Below are 21,718 nucleotides of genomic sequence, written 5' to 3'. Positions count from 1 at the left end.
GTCGTTTTTTTCACAAACGATTTTTTTGACCAATCTTATTTGAACTATTTGATTTACTGCGGTCCTCTTTACCGTATGGTCACAGAGCACCTACCAGTTTCGTCTCCTTCCACGTGGCTTCCGGTTGGCAGCAGTCGGCCGCTGTTTACACCCGCTGCTTATTCTCTCGGCGACGTCGGCCAGCGGAGCACCGCAGCAGCAGCTATGGCGCTTAAACGTCGGACGGGCTCCAAGAACCCTCCAATTTTCAGCCACGAGTTTGTCATCCAGAATCATGCCGACATCGTGTCCTGCGTGGCCATGCTTTTCGTCATGGGTCTCCTGTTCCAAGTGAGTGATCGGCCGCTCATGTCGAGACGCTTCGTTGTTAAAGCCGCCGTGCGCGCGACCGGCTTTTTGTGGCATCAAATTTGGTTCCCTGTTTGCCATTGCTCAACTGTAGCTGTTTTAAAATTATTGCAGTTTGTTCGCGGGTGGTTTTACCAAGCCTCTTGAGCGGCGTTATCTTGGGAACGGTTAGTTCCTAGTCATAGCATCGGAGTGTGCATCGTGTTTGAACGATTTCTCATTGCGGTGTCCGGCAGTCTTCGCCACTTTAGGTTGTGCCGAGTTTCACTTTCAATGGTGCTGCCGGGCCATGCAGTTCCGCTAGCTTTTACTTTTCATAGCGCGATCGCGCGTCAAGAAAGCTATGTGGCCTCATTTGCTACTCACCTCGGTCCGGTTCAAGCTTTTCTTAGTATCCGGCATGCCCGTTGCTCGCTCGGAACTTCGGACCGCTCTTTTCCTCTCTGGACGAATTCAGCTGACGATGACCATCACTTACCTCGCAGGTTAGCGCACCATATGCGTCAGTTTTCATCGCCGTGCACCACAACACCACCGACGGTGAGTAGAGCTTACTCTTGTCAGACGTGTGTTTTTCTTTATCCTCTGACCCTAACAAGAATAAGGCGGCATCTACAGCACACGCCCAACTTTACGAAAATAACTTTATGAAGTTAACATGGATAAGCGTAAGCACACAAAGTAAAAATGATCAGGTATCTGGCCTGCATAGAACATGAAAGAGGAGCCTTATTTACTGGCAAGCCACATGGGAAAGATTGCTCTGTCTCAAGTATTGAGTGTTGCCGGAAAGCTTTGGAAGTCGCGTGTCATGCGGATGCTCATCAGTGTCTGTTTAACAGTGGCAAAAGAAAATGTGGAGCACTATAAGCGAGAGGACAAGTACGCATTGTGCGCAGCTGCAAAGCCTGTCAGCGCAAAAGCAAGGCTGCACAAGGTTTATTGGGTTGAAATGGACACAACATGGACTGTCAATATCATAACTGAAAACATGATGCAATGCTTTTTTGTCTGTTCCTTTGGTCAGAAGAATGACGTGTTCCAGCAAGCGACCTTAACTCTGGTTTAAAATGTAAGATATTTAATGTATGCATATCTCCCTCATGCTATATTAATTTGGACATGCAAATGTGCTGAGATTTGCCGCTTTTTCCCAAAGGAAGAAGGCTGGTTTTTTTGGGAGCTATTTTATGCAGTTGCTTTAATTTATGTTGAAAAAATGTTGAGTATTTGAGCAATGCCATTTACTGTAGCATTGCTTTCCTTAGAAAAAGTCGGCTAAATGTACATGTACGCAAAACACTCAGCCAAGTAGTTATTCTGCTTGTCAGCATAGAAATGCCAGTGAATGCAGTAACATGTGAATATGCTGCACTGAATAATCGCACATACCTTGATCATAAAAAAGCTCTTTTTTCACACTGAATCCACCCAGCCAGTGCCATCATATTCACACACGAACATAGCCAGTAAACAGCCCAGAGGTCTAAAAACTGTAGTGAAAGAGAAATACGCATACTTTTGATTTGTGAACATGTACTCTAATATGGAAGCAACAGGGGTTAAAACATCCGTTTTAGCTGGTTTCGATTTTTCACATGGCTTAACCACTGGTATCCGCCGTAGGGAGAAGACGTAAGCCGTCATTGTGACTTCGCACATTTTGGCAACATCACAGGTTGTGGTGATACTTCATCAGTGTGCTACCACTCCACGTGCCAATATAGGTCATCAAGTTGCCCATGGGCGTGCTTGCATTACTGCACGTACGAGGTCAGGCACAGGAAGTGTTTTTTAAAAGGGTCTGCGCGCTTTAATGTTAGAAAAATGAGATGCTGTGGACTACTGTACACATTGGCAAGCTTGTTGGAGGTGGGGCGCTAAAGAAAAAAAAGTCTTGAGCCTGTTTACCGGCTCTTAAACAAGTCTACAATGCGTGTGCCGCGGCGTGTCAGATACTCATTCAATCGGTGTGCACGAAATGCTTGTCTTGCATTGAAGCGTGATGTTCACGTTTTATGAATGCTTTCTCGATAGACAACTGACTTTCATCTAACTTAATTATTGCACCAGAGGATTGCTTTGCTGAAGGCCATAGCTGCCACAATTGATTAGCTCCTTTAGGAGCAGCATTCTGGGAAGCATACCTTGAGAGTAGTTCTTATTTGCTTGAAATGTATTAAATATATAAAAAAAAAAGAAGTATCTGGATTTTGTGCTTGCACGGGTACTGACACGAAAATATTTGGTTGTCATTTTTCTGCACCAAATGAACGGCCACACCATCAAGATCCTAGAAAGCATACTGCGGAGTGCAACCTAAAAAAGTAAATACGTAATGTTTTTAAAAAACTAGTTTCGTTTTCTGGTGTACCTTGACGATACAGCACTGTATCAGCTCCTCGAGACGTTTGCACATCTAAGCGGTTGCACAGCAGCAGTCATTTTGGAAGTATTTGTACCTGATGTCATCACAGCGATTCGGACTGCTGCATCAAGTCACCAGAATCAGTACTGCAGCTTGATGTCAAGCTAGTGCTGATGTCTGTAGGTGAGTCATCAAAAATGTGCTCTTAATATGAAAATTGACATATCTGAATTTCCTGAGCTTGACGCTTGCTCAGAGCTGTCTCTACGTACAAGAGATATGTGTGGCAGGGTAAACACGCTTCTGGAAAGAAGTGTCAGTACCCTATTAAGAATGTATTACATTTAAGTAAAAAGGAGAACATGACTGACTGCCAAATAAAAAGAAAATATCTTGCTTCTTTCCTGAAATATTATAAAGATATAATGTTTACAAGGGTAGAAGTTTGGGCTAGTTTGTCTGGGTTATTCATGCTAGATTGTTATAGCGCATGAACATAGAGGGGTGAGTGGAGGAACGGGCTTTAGTCTACTCTGTCCGTTTCTTTGTCTATATTAACAAGCTGTAAAAACCTACCATTATAAACAGATTTAATGATTTTGTGTAAGTTTCACACATGTGTGCACAGTTCATCATGATTCATACCTGAAGAGAATACCTTTTGCTTAGGGGACTGCATATTTTTTTAGTAAAAGAGCTTTGCGACAAGGCGCTGAGCGCTGCCCAAGTAATTATGGTATGTTTTCTTGCATTATTTCTGTCGCGTGTTTTTTTTTTTTTTCCTAATTGAATTTGTGCTCCTCTAAGCAAGATGTCTAAACAACGAGCCCAACAGCTCACCACATAGAAATTGCACCGACGACAGTGAGAGCATCATGCCGGAGAACGAGCATATCGAGACATGTTTCCCATATCACATTGACGTTATCAAAGCATCACATGGTGGTCATTTGATTATTCACGCACAGAGATGTTCTTGCCATGTCATTCTCACACATCTGTTATCGTGAAGTCTTTTCTTTTTAAAAGCGGCTACCATGACATCATGTGCAAGCCATTAATTTGCACCCTCAGGTGTTCTAAGGATCACTGTGCTCAAAGGGATCTTGGTTTGAATTTCTTATATGGTTTTTCACGCTGGGCCCTGGAACCTTCTCAAGCACTTTCTAGATGAGGTGAATACCAAGTCAAATCAACGAAGCACCTTGGGATGCAATTTGCGCGCGGCCAGACAGGATTCCACGCACAATGAAGTTATACGGGTGCTTGTGAGCAAGTACCTACAGGTGGATTCCAGCCCGAAAGATGATCGTTCCCTGAAGGATTATGATGGCGTTGAGAACTCGTGAATCAGACGCAGACTTGGGAGTTGAAGAAGTCAGGCGCGCCCTACAGGACTTAAATGGCAAATCGTCACCTAGTCCAGACAAGATCACCAACAAAGACCTAAAAAACCTGGATGACATATTAGTAGAGCACCTCAGTGAGTTCATCAACCAGTCTTGCAACAAAGGAAACGTTCCAACACTACGGAAGAAGGCCATCCTCATCCTTATTCTCAAGCTTGGAAAGCCACCCAGTCTCTACAATCTTAGGCCCATCTCGCTCACCTCACGTGTGGGCAAGGTAGCCGAGCACGGAATCCAGAACAGGCTCTCCCGACACTTGGGAGACAATGACGTCTATCCCCACAACATGATAGCCTTCAGAATTGGGCTTTCTTCTCAAGATGCCATGAAGCTAATCAAGAATCAGATCATTGATCGCAATTTGAGAACAATTCTTGGCCTTGGAGAAGGCTTTTGACAACATCCTACACTCCTATGTTTTGGGAACAATCTCAAGCCTTGGTCTGGGAAAGAACTTTTTTGACTGCACGAGATCCTTTTTGGCGGGCAGAGAAGCCACCCTCAAAAGTTGGAGACCTTGTTTCAGACTCCATAAACTCGGTTCTAAAGGTACGCCGCAGGGGTCAGTCATATCTCCGAGCCTCTTTAACCTCGCCATGATCAGTCTGTCCAGAAAACTTACGGAAGTTGACCATACCTTATATGCACACATCACCAAATGATGCACGGGGGGCAGCGATGGCCATTCCAAAGCTGTGCTTCAAGATGCTTTCGAGGTCACAGAAAGCTACCTCAGACCTACTGAACTCTGATGCCCACCACGTAAATCAGCCCCAAGCGCAGGGGCCCCAAGCCGAAAGTTTGAAGGCCCGTAGAGGACATCGACATCACTCTAAGGACAAGTGAGGGTGGTATCATTCCCAGGGTAGCCATCCTCCGCGTTCTGGGTATGATGAGTCAAATGTTTCAAATAACCAGACTGTACAGAAACTTACAAGGAAAATGAACAATGCCCTGAGCTGACCAGAAGGGTTGCTAACCGGCAGCAAGGACTATGGGAGGACAACCTAATCATGTTGGTGCATGCTTTTGTGATGTGTCACGTCACCTACGTGGCCACGATGCAGAACTGGCGGAGGTCGGAGCGGAACAAATTGAACACGCTAAGAAAAGCTGTAAAGGGAGCTCTCGGGTTCCCCATGTAGATGAGCTCGGAGAGGCTGCTTCGCCTCGGTGTACACAATACGCTGGAAGAAATAGTGGAGTCTCAAGAAAGGGCGCAGTTCACGAGACTTTCTACCACCAGAGCCGGTAGAAAAAGCTTGGAGTTCACCCGACCGAAATCGATATCAGCTAGTGCAGCGTTCCTCAAAGACAGTGAAAGCATATTACCGTGGCGTCCATACCTTGGATTGTCCACCCTGAATACAGTTTAGGCTGACGACGGGCTAGGGCTAAAGCCCTCCTGAAGAGTGCGCATGCCAGGAGTTGCTGCCTCTTTGATGTTGCGCGGTACTCAAGCGGAAAAGAATTCGTTGCAGTCACTGTTGATCAAGATGGCATTGTTATGAACTCCTTGTTGGTCTGTACCATAACGGCCGAGCTTGCCGAACACGTCGCAATAGCCTTTACCCTGCTAGACAACAGGAGAACAACAATGTACAGTGACTCGAGATCAGTAGTCCGGGCATTTGGTAGGGGCACCATCTCAGAGTCAGCCTTTCAGATCCTGCGAAATGAAGAGGTACAACACACAATCGTCTGATTTCCAGCTCACATGGGGCAGATCGAGAGCTCTCCGTCCAACCTTAATGAGAAAGCCCACAGAGCTGCGCAAGGAGTCATCGACCGCTAGCTACTAAACGGCATCACGACAAGGTTCTGGACAGCAAAAATCCTCCAACGACGTACAATGAAATTTGCAAGAACTTTTATCTGAGGAAGCGAAAGTATTCGCCGCCCCCTGCCACTGAACGGGCCTCAGGCATTGGAGCTCAGACTCCTGCAGGTCGGGGCATATCCAAGTCTCGCATTCTCGCACGAAATTTACCCTGAAGTTCAGACGTCAAACGCTTGCTCACTTTTCTCAGACTTTGCCAGCTTAGATCATATTGCTGCGACAGGTTGGCCACGTTCAAATGGCCCGCCGCAATCATCGTGGCAAGAGCACAAGCAAGACCTGGCTGTCATGCGCCATGCGTTCGTGCGCTTAGGCAACGAGGAAGAGGAAGATAGTTGTATCTGTGCCACTCGGCTGCTCGGACTTCAACACCCCAGTCTTTAGAATTGTGGGCACAAGTTCGCCCTAATAAAGTTGCTTGTTTTTAGCCTGTCTGCCTCAGCATCACTACATTTCTGGTGGAGTTGCTGGATTATGAATCGAAGCCCCGCGAGCTCAAGACAGCATAGCCCCGACGACCAGCGTATCGACCCCGTGGAAGTGACTCCTGTACACCAGAGGGCAAGTCGCCGTCTTCGAGGTGACTCACCTGAGTTCGGTCCTCTTCACTTTACACCAAGGGGAATTCAAACGATGGATGCCACCACTATGACTACCCAGGTAACACCGGCACAAGTGTTCATTAGCCAACCACACCAGCCGCCAGTATTCCACGGCGACTCGTACGAGAATGTTGAAGATTGGTTCTACCTTTTCGAGAGAGTGGCGAGCTTGAATGGATGGGACGAAAGAGAGAAGCTCCGTCGCGTATACTTTGCCCTGGAAGACTTCGCAAAGACATGGTTTGAGAACCATGAAACCTCGTTGTCTACCTGGGAGGTATTTTGTCGACAAGCGGTGGCTACGTTCGCGAACATAGACAGGAAAGAAAAGGCGGAGGCTGCTCTTCAATCGAGGAACCAGCTCACGAACGAGAGTGCTGCTATGTAGATTGAGGACATGGTCTGTCTGTTCAAGCGGGCGGATTACAACATGGCTGAGGATAAAAAGGTGCGCCATCTAATGCGCGGAGTGAAGCAAGAGCTGTTCGCCGTTCTCGTCCGCAACCCTCCAAGCACAGTTGCCGAGTTTTACTCGGAAGCGACAGCCATCGAAAAAACACTGCAACAGCGGGCTCGGCAGTACAACTGGAATCTTACCTGCGCATCTGCACAGGTATTCTCCGGAGGCGTGCGAAACGACGTTGAAGCCCTGCGAGAGCTCATTAGATCAGTTGTTAGAGAAGAACTGAGCAGACTGCAAATGCCCCAGACTTCAACTGCACTATCCATTACGGACGTTGTTCGTGATGAACTGAGGCAGGTGATACGAGAGCCAGAGCGTGAGCTGCAGCCGGTTCGACCTATCCGAACATACTCTGAGGTTGTCAGACAACCCACCGTACACAGCAATGCAGCAGTTGCGATGGCGACGACTCCTCTCCTACCTGCGGCACGCAGCGCACCTCGTCCGCGGGAACCAACAGCTACCTATCTGCCCCCAGGAGCACGTAGCACACATCACTATGTGGAGCGTAGGCCCAGGAAAAGTGACGTCTGGCGGGATCACGAGCGCAGGCCTCTGTGTTTTCATTGTGGGGAAGCAGGTCATCTGTACAGATTCTGTCCTTACCGACAGGCTGGATTAAGAGGCTTCCCGTCGTATGCACCGTGCCCCCAAAACGGCGAACGACCAGAGGAGATTGAGGAGTACTAGTCCACGCGCCAGAACTCGCCAACTCTACGCCAACACCGGTCACGGTCACCATCGCCTATGCGCTACCGGTCCTCCAGCCCACGTAGACCTTCAAGGCAGCCTGGTCATCGCTCTCCAAGTCCACTCCCGGAAAACTGAAGCAGGCGGCCTGTGGAGGTGAGGCCGCTGATAACGTCAGTTACTAAGATCCTCCAATATGGTTTGAGGGTGATGACGGTGTATTTCCGGTAGATAGGTGCAGCAACGAAAACGTTACTTCAGATTTGCGGTTGAGAATGGAAGGATGGGAGTTAATGCCTTAGTCGACACCGGTGCTGATTATTCAGTGATAAGTCACAAGATGGTGAAAAAGCTAAACAAAGTTGTGACACAGTGGAGTGGATCGCAGATACGCATGGCAGGCGGTCACATTATTATGCCCCTTGGCAGATGCACTGCAAGACTTGAAATACGGGGCTTTATTTACGTGGCCGATTTCATTGTGCTGCCAGAATGTTCAAGGGAAATCATTATAGGAATGGATTTTTTGCGAGCTAATGGCGCCGTAATTGACCTGCGTAGATCCAGCGTGTCGTTTTCGACTGAACGAGCTGTGGAGGAAGCTGAGGAACGACGCCCAACTGCTCTACGCGTTGTTCATGACGACGTAACTGTGCCGCCACGCTGCAGTATAATGGTGCTCGTAGAAAATGACGCATTGTACAACCGCGAAGGCATAGCGGATACAAATGTAGGGCTGTTTTTGAACAAAGGTGTCTGCGTAGCTAGGGGTCTTGTTCACTTGACGAAAGGCCGTGCAGATGTCCTACTCACAAATTTCTCCAATGAACTTCAACACATCGCTCAAGATACGGCTATTGCCTATTTACACGACTTCTGTATGGCGACTGAACTATGCAGCTTAACGACATCAACCACTCGACCAGTGGCCTGCAACATCGACACATCCGTGACCATCAATCAGAGCCTTCCGGACAGTCAAAAGAAACAGATTTACGCCTTAGTAAAAGAATTCTCTGATTGCTTTTCAAGTGCCTCGAAGGTCCAGCGCACGTCAATCACGAAACACAGAATTATAACGCAAGACGACACGAGGCCTATATGCCAGCATCCATATCGGGTGTCACAGAAAGAACGGGAAATTATCAAGAAGCAAGTGGAGGAGATGCTTTCGAATGATGTCATCCAGCCTTCGAATAGTCCATGGGCGTCCCCCGTAGTGCTCATTAAGAAGAAAGACAACACACTTAGATTCTGTGTCGACTACAGAAAACTGAACAGTGTAACTAAACGAGATATCTACCCCTTGCCACGTATCGACGATACACTAGATCGGTTGCGATCCGCAAAGTTTTTCTCCTCCTTAGATCTGAAAAGCGGATATTGGCAAATAGAGGTCGACGAGCGGGACCGTGAAAAAACGGCATTCGTAACACCAGATGGCCTCTCGAATTTAAAGCGCTTCCATTCGGCCTCTGTCCCGCACCAGCAACGTTCCAGCGAATGATGGACACTGTCCTTGCCGGATTGAAATGGCAGTCATGCCTAGTGTATTTGGATGACGTGGTGGTATTCTCTGCAACGTTTGACAAACATCTAAAGCGACTACGCACAGTATTGGAAGCCATCCGGTCAGCAAAATTGACAATCAAACCCGAAAAATGCCACTTCGGCTTCGAAGAGCTGCGATTCCTTGGACATGTCATTAGTTCCGATGGTGTTCGTCCTGATCCCGAAAAGACAGCCGCCGTTCGGAGGTTCCCCACACCCAGAGACAAAAAGTCAGTGCGTTGATTTTTGGGTTTATGTGCCTACTATAGGCGATTTGTTGAAAATTTCGCAAAGCTTGCGGATCCTCTTACGAAACTGACGAAAGACGACGTGCCCTTCACATGGGAAAGCGAACAACAAAAAGCTTTTGACGAATTAAGAAAACGACTACAGTGTTCACCAATACTTGCCCATTTTGATGAGACAGCCGACACTGAAGTCCATACCGATGCCAGCAATGTCGGCCTCGGCGCCATCCTTGTCCAATGGCAAAATGGTCAAGAGAAAGTGTTAGTCTATGCCAGCCGCAAACTATCAAAAGCTGAGGCTAACTACTCTGTAACTGAAAAAGAGTGCCTCGCAGTCACCTGGGCAATAAACAAGTTTCGACCATACCTTTGTGGTAGACCATTCAGAGCTGTCAGTGACCACCATGCTCTATGCTGGCTGGCAAATCTCAAGGACCCGTCAGGTCGACTAGCAAGATGGAGCCTCAGGCTGCAGGAGTATGACGTTACGGTCGTGTACAAATCTGGAAGGAAACACAGTGATGCCGACTGCCTGTCACGCTCTCCCGTCGATCCAAGTGTACCTGAAGAGGAAGACTTCCCGTTTCTAGGCGTTGTCGACGCATCCGAAATCGCTCAACTACAACGAGATGACCCGGATTTGCTGGCGCTTATACAACACCTGCAGGGTCTCGACGTTCAAGTCCCTCGCATATTCTCCAGAGGGCTCTCTGCATTCTGCCTTCGAGGAAGTGTGCTTTACAGGAGGAACTTCGAACCTAATGGTGAAACGTTTTTACTAGTCGTGCCCACAGCCATGCGAGAGGAAATTCTGCACGCATGCCACGACGAGCCAACATCTGGACACATGGGTGTGAGCCGAACATTCGCCAGGATTCGCCTGAAATACTATTGGCCTAAGTTGCTCGCATCAGTGCAGCACTACGTGAAAACTTGTCGTCAATGTCAACAGCGCAAAACTCCACCCGTAAAACCAGCCGGCCTTCTCCAGCCAATAGACCCTCCAGATGCCCCATTCCAACAAGTCGGCATGGACTTCCTAAGACCTTTCCCGACATCGTGTGCAGGCAAGAAATGGATAGTCGTATCCACAGACTATCTGACCCGTTATGCTGAGACTGACTCTCTGTACAGTGCGACAGCTGCCGAAGTCGCCAAGTTCTTTGTGAACAACATAGTGCTCAGACATGGTGCGCCCATCGTCGTTATTACGGATCGGGGCACCGCATTTACTGCAGACCTAATGCAATGCCTAATGCGCATGACAAATACCGATCACAGAAGAACAACGGCGTATCACCCTCAGTCAAATGGCTTAACCGAACGCCTCAACCGAACTCTGACCGACATGCTATCAATGTATGTTGATGTTGAACATAAACAGTGGGATGAAATATTACCCTACGTAACATTCGCATATAATACAGCTGTTCAAGAAACAACCCACGTTGCTCCTTTCGAACTAGTATTCGGCCGAAGAGTGACCACCCCGCTGGATGCCATGTTACCACTACAGGACGAAAGCAGCTATCCACCTGACTTAGATGACTTCTTGCAAAGAGCCGAAGAAGCACAGCAAATGGCAAGATACCGAATACGCCACCAACAGCACGTCGATTCTAGTCGGTACAACAAGCGACGCAGTGACGCACTTCATCATCCCGGTGACAAAGTGTGGATATGGATACCAGTGCGCCGCCGCGGACTCTCTGAAAAGCTTCTTTGCCGATACTTCGGCCCTTATGAAGTACTCAACCGTATCAGCAACGTCACTTAAGAAGTCAGAACCGCTGGACACGTGACTTCAAGACGCCGCAATCCCACGGAAGTGGTACACGTAGTCCATGATGATAAGGGGCGCGAAAAAAAACGACACCCAACAGAGAAGAAGTACACGGGACGACGCGCTACTAGCAACTGGAATATTTTATTCAGGAAACGCCATTTATACCGCAGTGACATCAAATTTAACCCAACGAATCGACCAAAAACTAAAAATACATGCTCAGCATGCCTATAAGTAACGTTGCAGATAGGCTATCTCCCCTTCCTGCAGACTTATAGAGGGGTGGCTGATGCAATCAGGCCCCTCCCTCTGGATAAAGAGGGCTTCTATAATCTCCCTCTCCGCTGAGCCCCTGTGCCTGTAGATTACAGTTGTCTGCTCAAATACCGGCTTACAGTTACCCTGATCGCATCCTCTGCAATGCATCGCCAGATGCGTGAACGGCCTTCCTATTAAAGAGCTGCTGTGCTCTCGCAACCGCACGTTGAGGCATCTACCAGTTTGCCCTATGTATGCCTTGCCGCACGACAGTGGTATTCTATATACAACACCACGTGCGCAAGGAACGAATTGCCTACCTGTCTTCTTACCAACCGCTGAGCAGATGCGGCCCACCTTGTTTTCTGCGGAGAACACGAGATCCACCCCATACCTCGAAGCCACTCTCTTAAGGCCGTGCGAAAGCCAGTGGATATACGGGACTTTTGACACTCTTTTTCTTCCCTGCGGGACATTCTTGTCTAGGCCTGTCCCAGGCCGTTGCTTAATGGACTTTTTTATTTTTTCGCAAGCAGCAGCTAAGACACTATCAGGAAACGCCGCGTCTCTTAGTCTTTCCACCTGCGCGAAAAAACTTGTCTCCATAAGATGTGGGCATGATCTGTCCAACGCCGTTTTTAGGCACGTCATGGCAATGCCATTTTTTACTAGACGAGAGTGCCCAGAGCTGTAATCAAGAAGCGGCTTCGCGGTCCTAGGGGAAAACATCCAGCACACGTGTTTTTGTTGGAATGACAGCTGCAAATCCAGAAAACGCAGCTTTCCATTCTTCGGCACTTCGCGCGTGAATGTCAAGCCCCGCCCCTTATTACCAAACACACTGAGCACTTCATCAACTCTGCTATCAAAGTTGTCTGAATTAATCAACAAGACGCCGCAATCAAGACGCCGCAATCCCACGGAAGTGGTACACGTAGTCCATGATGATAAGGGGCGCGAAAAAAAACGACACCCAACAGAGAAGAAGTACACGGGACGACGCGCTACTAGCAACTGGAATATTTTATTCAGGAAACGCCATTTATACCGCAGTGACATCAAATTTAACCCAACGAATCGACCAAAAACTAAAAATACATGCTCAGCATGCCTATAAGTAACGTTGCAGATAGGCTATCTCCCCTTCCTGCAGACTTATAGAGGGGTGGCTGATGCAATCAGGCCCCTCCCTCTGGATAAAGAGGGCTTCTATAATCTCCCTCTCCGCTGAGCCCCTGTGCCTGTAGATTACAGTTGTCTGCTCAAATACCGGCTTACAGTTACCCTGATCGCATCCTCTGCAATGCATCGCCAGATGCGTGAACGGCCTTCCTATTAAAGAGCTGCTGTGCTCTCGCAACCGCACGTTGAGGCATCTACCAGTTTGCCCTATGTATGCCTTGCCGCACGACAGTGGTATTCTATATACAACACCACGTGCGCAAGGAACGAATTGCCTTGCGTGCTTAATGGCACATCCTCTTTTTTCACGCTGCTTTGGCCTACCTGTCTTCTTACCAACCGCTGAGCAGATGCGGCCCACCTTGTTTTCTGCGGAGAACACGAGATCCACCCCATACCTCGAAGCCACTCTCTTAAGGCCGTGCGAAAGCCAGTGGATATACGGGACTTTTGACACTCTTTTTCTTCCCTGCGGGACATTCTTGTCTAGGCCTGTCCCAGGCCGTTGCTTAATGGACTTTTTTATTTTTTCGCAAGCAGCAGCTAAGACACTATCAGGAAACGCCGCGTCTCTTAGTCTTTCCACCTGCGCGAAAAAACTTGTCTCCATAAGATGTGGGCATGATCTGTCCAACGCCGTTTTTAGGCACGTCATGGCAATGCCATTTTTTACTAGACGAGAGTGCCCAGAGCTGTAATCAAGAAGCGGCTTCGCGGTCCTAGGGGAAAACATCCAGCACACGTGTTTTTGTTGGAATGACAGCTGCAAATCCAGAAAACGCAGCTTTCCATTCTTCGGCACTTCGCGCGTGAATGTCAAGCCCCGCCCCTTATTACCAAACACACTGAGCACTTCATCAACTCTGCTATCAAAGTTGTCTGAATTAATCAACAGCAAATAGTCGTCCACATATCTGTACACTTTTTGGACCAAACCATCAAGGCCAGTTACAAGATCGTTGTCAACTCTGGCTAAAAAAATGTTGCTCAGTACTGGAGCCACTTTGGATCCAATACAGATCCCTGATCTCTGCACAAAGTTCTTACCCTTCCAGCCGACGTACGTGTGTTTTATGTAAAAGAACAATAATTCTAAAAAACTTTGAACAGAGATGCCGCACTTGGTCACAAACTTCATTTCATCATTGTTGCCAATGCACTCTTTCACACTAGTCATCAGTTCATCATGAGGCAGTGAATAATATAAGTCTTCTATGTCGATGCTAAATCCCGAAGTGTTTTCATGGACATTTCCTTTAAGGAAATCCACTACCGTAGACGAGTTCGGAATGATGAACGGGTCCTCCACTTTCAGTGAGCTCAACTGCGACTGAAGATAGGTAGACACCGCAAGACACCAAGTGCCTCTCTCCGACACGATCGCACGGAAAGGAAAGTCTGGTTTGTGTGTTTTTATTGAAAAGAATGTCTCCATAGTTGAGCCTTTCATCTTTTTCACTTCACTGCACACTTTTTCCAAGTTTAACCGAAGTAGGAGCTCGCGCACTTTTTTTACTACCTCCTGCGGTTTCTCCGACACTTCGCGAAAGTTCTTACACACCGCCGCACCTGCTTTTTCACTGAACATACCTTCAGGCATAACTACAAAGGATCCTTCTTTGTCCGACAGAAGAACACGCAGGCCATTAGTGGTAAAAAAATCAATAGCGGGATCGAGACTAACACCCCGTTTTTTCCTACCTTCTGACCGCGGTAGAAGTTCCACGCACTCTGTGATACACCTAGATTTGTCTTCTTCCTTGACCTTGTTGGACACCGACCTTGCCAAGGCGACCTTATCGATGGCCCGTAGGTGTGGCTCCAAACAAAACTTTGGGCCCAGCTGAAGCACTCTCTTGTGTTCCTCAGGAATGTGGACGTCATCCATGACGACTACCGGCCGTTCAGGGAGGCGCTTTTTCTTTCTTGTCGGCAGTGTGGGACGAACGCTGTAACTGGCCTTGTAACTGGATCTTGTAACTGGCCTTGTAACTGTAACTGGCCTTGTAACTTGGATCTTGTAACTGGCCTTGATGATTTGGTCCAAAAAGTGTACAGATATGTGGACGACTATTTGCTGTTGATTAATTCAGACAACTTTGATAGCAGAGTTGATGAAGTGCTCAGTGTGTTTGGTAATAAGGGGCGGGGCTTGACATTCACGCGCGAAGTGCCGAAGAATGGAAAGCTGCGTTTTCTGGATTTGCAGCTGTCATTCCAACAAAAACACGTGTGCTGGATGTTTTCCCCTAGGACCGCGAAGCCGCTTCTTGATTACAGCTCTGGGCACTCTCGTCTAGTAAAAAATGGCATTGCCATGACGTGCCTAAAAACGGCGTTGGACAGATCATGCCCACATCTTATGGAGACAAGTTTTTTCGCGCAGGTGGAAAGACTAAGAGACGCGGCGTTTCCTGATAGTGTCTTAGCTGCTGCTTGCGAAAAAATAAAAAAGTCCATTAAGCAACGGCCTGGGACAGGCCTAGACAAGAATGTCCCGCAGGGAAGAAAAAGAGTGTCAAAAGTCCCGTATATCCACTGGCTTTCGCACGGCCTTAAGAGAGTGGCTTCGAGGTATGGGGTGGATCTCGTGTTCTCCGCAGAAAACAAGGTGGGCCGCATCTGCTCAGCGGTTGGTAAGAAGACAGGTAGGCCAAAGCAGCGTGAAAAAAGAGGATGTGCCATTAAGCACGCAAGGCAATTCGTTCCTTGCGCACGTGGTGTTGTATATAGAATACCACTGTCGTGCGGCAAGGCATACATAGGGCAAACTGGTAGATGCCTCAACGTGCGGTTGCGAGAGCACAGCAGCTCTTTAATAGGAAGGCCGTTCACGCATCTGGCGATGCATTGCAGAGGATGCGATCAGGGTAACTGTAAGCCGGTATTTGAGCAGACAACTGTAATCTACAGGCACAGGGGCTCAGCGGAGAGGGAGATTATAGAAGCCCTCTTTATCCAGAGGGAGGGGCCTGATTGCATCAGCCACCCCTCTATAAGTCTGCAGGAAGGGGAGATAGCCTATCTGCAACGTTACTTATAGGCATGCTGAGCATGTATTTTTAGTTTTTGGTCGATTCGTTGGGTTAAATTTGATGTCACTGCGGTATAAATGGCGTTTCCTGAATAAAATATTCCAGTTGCTAGTAGCGCGTCGTCCCGTGTACTCTTCTCTGTTGTGTGTCGTTTTTTTTCGCGCCCCTTATCATCATGAACCAGCACCAACTCGCCCAACTTTTTACTTTACACGTAGTCCGCATGAAACCCTATCATGACAGATCGTCAAAAAACGAGTGAGAGTGCGCATGTATCTTTTCACTGTCTTAAGCATCGGGACGATGCGTCTGAGGAGGGGGATAATGCTACGACAGGTTGGCCACGTTCAAATAGCCCGTCGCAATCATCGTGGCAAGAGCACAAGCAAGACCCAGCTGGCATGCACCACGCGTTTGTGCGCTTAGGCAACGAGGAAGAGGAAGATAGTTGTATCTGTGCCACTCGGCTGCTCGGACTTGAACACCCCAGTCTTTAGAATTGTGGGCACAAGTTCGCCCTAATAAAGTTGCTTCTTTTTAGCCTGTCTGCCTCAGCATCGCTACGATATCCTCTGGCGGTGTCCTGCGTTATGGGTTGAAAAGTATGATGCTGCACTGTGCAGTACGGATTTAGGGGCGCAGCTTTGGGCAGTCCAACGGGCCCGCGATGTGGTGGACAGGTTAGGCCTATCTGTGCCGATGTGGGAGTGGCCCGCTACATGCTGGTTCACGCCCGAACGAACCTAAATTAAGTTTTTCTATACCATAACATGCAAGACAGAAAGCAGTCGGTACATAGGTGCTTTTGGCAACTTTAATAAAATATTTGTCATCATAGTTGTTAACTTGACTCTCACAATGTACAAAAAAAAAAATGAAAATGGTGATACGATAGCCAGAATAGTGGCCACTTTTGGGTGTGGACCTGCAATTAGCCCCCTGTCTAGAAAACCAGCCTAGTGGGTGTAAAACCATGAAGGTGACATCCCCTAATCTCCCAAAAATGTTTGTTACTACTATAGCTACTGTTGAGTCTAAAAATGCCACATTTGTACCTAACACACAATTCGTTAACGTGGTGAAATGGGTCTTCAACTTTTCAAGCCGTCAGTTCTAAGGTTGAACCGCCTAGTTAAGATTTCTGGAACTATGTGTTACAAGTTGTTGCTTTCTTATGATTATCACAGAGAATTAGTCATTTGTAATGCCAGTAATGAGGACCGCTTTTAAAAAAACAATGAAGCAAGAATGTCTGAGTTTGAAAATCTAAGAGACGATTCAATTAAATAAGGCTGGCATGTCTCTTGTGAGAAATTTCGGTATAAATAAATACAGCAATGTTTCGGTGACTGCAACGGCTGATATGCAGAAGCAGTGCGAAGTTACTGAAGCCTTTCAGGTCTACAAACTTGGCCCTGATAATTGTGTGAGCACACCATCTGTGTTCCTGCATGACGGAGAGCTCTGGTATCTTGACAGTGATCCTTGCATGGTCTAATAGAGGGTGTGATTGCTGTGTGCGTGCGCGCTCATATCAGTTTCTTTTTTTGTCAAAAAAAGTAAATTGATAGTCGGCTATGCTTCCTGTCCCTTTTTTGTGCTGCTGGTATAAGTTGTATTCACGTGATGTCACCTTGATAGGCGAGGCAGTGAAAAGTGCACCAGCTGTGCTGGCAGCTGCAAGGTCACCATGCCAGCGGCATACCGGCAGTTTCTGGCTATTACAACCATTGCACACAAGTTACTGTGGGCACGTTGCTCTTGTTTTATTTTATTAGGATTTAGAAGGTACGAGATTTACCATTTGTGAAGTTGCTGCAGCCATAGGCGATGCATGCTCGGCTCGCTTGAGCGTGTAGGCCAAGAAATCGGACGCCGATGCCAAACCGAAGCCTAGGCTGCTTGAGCTCAGGGTTGCTCAGAGGTCAGTACGACCTATTCCCGCCCAGACTAAGTACCAACAAGTCTCCTAAATGAACAGGTTATACCCCTGTCACATGGTAACCACCCAACTTCATTTACCTCCATTCACCATTCATCTCCCTCATGGTGCTATACTAGAATGGAGTTGTGGCTATGCTACACGGCTTCGTGCAAGCTTTCGACAGAAGCCACAAAGGGCAAGAATGGCGCTCACCGCTTGTCGGAACGTTCCATCTTTCACATATGTAGTTGCTTTTAAAGCATTCATTCTAATGAAGCTAAGTGGGAAAGTGCAATTGTCCCACGCGCAACACTTACCGGTGGCGGCTTGATGAAGCGTTGGGTGTAGAAGGTACAAATCATCATATCCTCAAATTATCTACTGAAGCTACAAGGTGTGAAATGCTACACCAAATGCTAAAATCTACAATTGAGATTAGTAAGATGATGTTGTTAGTGCAGTTTTCTTCGTAGCATTGGCTGTGTGTGAACGAGAGTATTCCAGGGAGCTCCATTGGCCATGACGGAACTCCCTTTTCCAAAAGCTCCATTTAATTTCAATGGGGAAATTGAGATGGTGAGACTCGAACCGCATCTCCTTCAACGGAAATACGAAGTACTTAAACAGAGCTCAGTCTTGACCGCGAGACAGGGGTATTAGTTGGCCAGGCTGGGTTTTCTCATGCAGAAACAACCAGCCTTTTTATATATATTAAAAAAGTACAGCCCCCCCCCCCCCCACCCTCCACCAAAAAGAAAAGCTTGGCTGATAATGAGGCCTATGCACATAGGTTTAATGCTGCTGCGATGTGTTTGTGCCCAGGCATGGAGACACAAGGTGTGGTGAACTATACATATGGTGCCAAGGATATCTGCCTGACCTTCTTCTACTTCCTCATTGCCATCGTGATGCATGCCATCATCCAGGAATACCTTCTTGACGTGAGTTGCATTTACATAGCACGCTTTCAAAAGCGGTGGGCATAGATTTGGGTTGCTTGACACACCGGCAGACAAACTTTAGCAGGGAAAGCTATACATCGTAGTAGTTCTGAATGTAGCTTTTTCTAGCATGTCTGTTTATAGGAGTCATGATAGCAAACTTAGCACTGGGCGTTCGGCCAGACCCAGGAGGCTGAGCGAATTCGGACACATTTAATGTAGTGCAAGATGTGTTTGTTAAATTTCAGTCATGTTAAGGATGGGAAATAGTAGTGCCGACTGATCATTGAAATAACAGGCTTGGCCCCACTGCGATGGCCTTGTTCACAAAGAATGAAAGGTTTGCAGGGGAGTGGTTCATACGGGCTTGATAGTTTGACGTCAGCATTGATTGTATATCGAGGGCAGATTACCTGAGTTGCGATTGAGCAAGTTGTGTGAATGTAAAAAGATTCTCGATCAAGCCTGGCTGTTTTGTCTTTTCCTTTTCTTATGAGTACCCTCGATGCGCCCTATATTATCTGCCTGATATTATCAATGAAAATTGCGCTAAAGTGGCATGCTCACTCCAGCATGTCAAAACATATGCAGCTTGTTCTCAGAGCCACCAAAGCGAAAACCACGTCCCGAGATCCACAGAATGAACAGTAATTGCACGTGCGTCCCAAGTAATTCACGATGGTATGCCTGGTGTTGACGCAACCTCTGTTGTGCAAGTTGACTCAGCAGCAAAACGCACTCTCAGCGGTGGCTGTTGACATCTGGCCCAATCCGTAGCATGTAAGTGTGGCAGTGATTCACAGGCGGACATAGTCTTTTTTAGGAATGCTGCTGATAGCTCCTATGAAGAGTGGCGTTGCTCATAATACTGCAATTTTCATTAATAACTTCACATGTGCCTTTGGAATGTGTCGCGCCTGTCTAATTTTTCACGCTTCAGGTCTGCAGGAAAACAAGTAAACAGTGGGAACGTGTTGACAGTTTTCCTCAAATATGCTTAATTCATGTATCGTCAGACAGAAAAAGAGCTTTTTCATAATTCTATTTTCGGCCGCAGTCACTGGCGCACTTTTTCGAGGCACGGCCATTAAATAAATATGAAGCGGGCGTGCTCGAAGCATCATGAGGCTGCTTATAAAGTTTCTGCGCTAATAACCTCTGCTTCACATTCAGATAACTGACAGCGCAAAAACCACTTTGGCAGCAGGAGTAATCATAGTCCCCTTAAACAACATTCAATGGCGTTACCCGATATCAAGTCCAAGAGATACAGTTTGTTAGTTCCACTTAAGCTTTTCACAGTGAATATTATCAGAAAATATTTCATTGTAAGGCTTGAGGTCAGTTAGAAGAAGCACTAGAGGAACACCTCTTGCATGCAGAAGAACGTACAGCACAAATGGCACGTTTGGTCAGGCCTCTAATGCGCCATGATGATAGTGCGGCTGCCTTGTGATCAAGGCTCGGTGCATACCCCCTACATGGCCGCACCATGAAGGGAAGCACTTTTTGCAGTCTGTTCGCATTGAGAGTACAAGACGTATAAGGGTATCAAGCCATCTATAAAGCACCAGGGATAGGGACCGCGCCCTTAAAGTTCACTAGCGCTGCTCTAGAGCCACAACGCCCTTCTCTGCCCCTCCCCTTCCTCTTCCTTGCATTCCTTCACGCTTTTTTAACAAGGGTGGTATATTTCTTTCTGCTTGAGTAAGAATAAATGGCGGGCCTGGCACACCAGGTGATGTTATCGCATGGGCCCTCCATGCAACGAAGATACGTCGGCTCTTTTTATCTTTGTTTCAGCCACGTTTGTTGCCCTCGCTCGCATGCTTTGACCAGTGTGTAAAGCATATGATGCGCGGGGGGATGTTATTGATTTCCACATCACACAAAACGTGACGGCGACAGCAAAAACCAGTTGGGAATGTTTAAATTGTTGCTATCACAATGAAAACAAAATAGCTTTTGCTGTTGAGGCGTCTTAAGCATATGTGTGAAACACCCTGTGAGGTTTTTTTGTATTTTGCCCTGTTTTCTAAAAACACTAGGAGGTTTGTGGTGTACAGACAAGACGCCTTAGCTATATAAAACTTTGGTGCAAAAGGAAAGCAAGGTTTGTTAAACCATGTGGTTGCAGCACAGAGCAGCCCCAGAAAGATTGAAGAGTGTCGGGCAAGTTGGCTTTATGAGGCTAGCTAAGTGATGTCTTGTTCCTCCCAGCAATGTAAATGATAGTGAAGAAAAGCTTCTTTTTTCCTTGGAGTCGTCTTACGGGAATGCATTTGGGACAATGTCATTATTTGGCGTTGTACGCCTCAGCATTTCTTTATCATGTCTGCTGCTAACCACATAGAAAGTGCCTTTGCAAAAAGAAAGTGCCTTTGTGGAAATTGAATGATAACGTTTCAGGCCACCTACAATACACGCATTATCACGACTAAAATTTGTGCCCTGAATGGCAGCAATTCTTCATTTCATGGCCTCCCACCTGTTATCCTAAGATATTGAAATCGAATCATATTTTTTACCAAGTACGGGAAATGCAATGATCTTGTTTGAGTTTCAATAATAATAATAAAAATTTATATAAACATTTACTAGGATTGGAGAAATATGAACTTCCTCCGTTAGAATTAATACATATTTTGTATGCACTTTCTAATTAGCTTTCGGCATTCTCTACTTTACTTGAAACACTATGAGCTATCATTGGTAAAAAGTTATTGAACTATTGATGGAAAGAGGGGGGGGGGGATTTAGGTATACACTTTGTCATATTGCACAACTAAAAGTACGCAACTTCCAAGAAAACCAATTATGTATTCGAATTCAGCATAAAAAGTTCTATAAACAGCTCTAGTTTCATTGCTCTGGTGTGAATATTAAAAAATTTATTGGCCCTGTATCTGCATGGTCCACTGCAAATGTCTTTGGAAGACGATAGTCTTGCGCCTGGAGAGAGTGAACAAAACGTTTCTTTGATGTTCTGCACTATAAAATCGGTTAATTGTATGTCATTCGTGACCTGAAAGTGCCGGGCAGGCGGCAATAGTGCGAGGAAAGGAACGCATGA

The 21,718-nt window shown here is 46.9% G+C and overlaps 1 protein-coding gene across 5 annotated transcripts in view; it reads left to right on the top strand.

Moving 5' to 3' along the window:
• Positions 1–95: 95 nt before the first annotated feature.
• Positions 96–21,718, top strand: part of TRAM (translocating chain-associated membrane protein 1) — an 81,571-nt gene continuing 59,948 nt past the window's right edge. For 4 of the 5 annotated variants that reach the window (XR_012893626.1, XR_012893625.1, XM_075886394.1 and 1 more), the window contains exons 1-3: positions 99–330; positions 834–888; positions 18,527–18,645. Coding sequence is in view for 3 of the 5 variants with exons in the window: in XM_075886394.1 (XP_075742509.1) it covers positions 205–330; positions 834–888; positions 18,527–18,645 (300 nt within the window). In the remaining 2 variants the exon portion in view is untranslated. Of the gene's footprint in view, positions 331–833; positions 889–18,526; positions 18,646–21,718 lie in introns of all 5 variants that reach the window. The other variant, XM_037420229.2, reaches the window with a different exon arrangement.

This window comes from Rhipicephalus microplus, chromosome 2, assembly GCF_043290135.1.
Source record: "Rhipicephalus microplus isolate Deutch F79 chromosome 2, USDA_Rmic, whole genome shotgun sequence".
NCBI classification, from domain to species: domain Eukaryota; kingdom Metazoa; phylum Arthropoda; class Arachnida; order Ixodida; family Ixodidae; genus Rhipicephalus; species Rhipicephalus microplus.
Note: the sequence above shows the minus strand (reverse complement) of the source record. Positions and strands in the feature narration are given on the sequence as shown.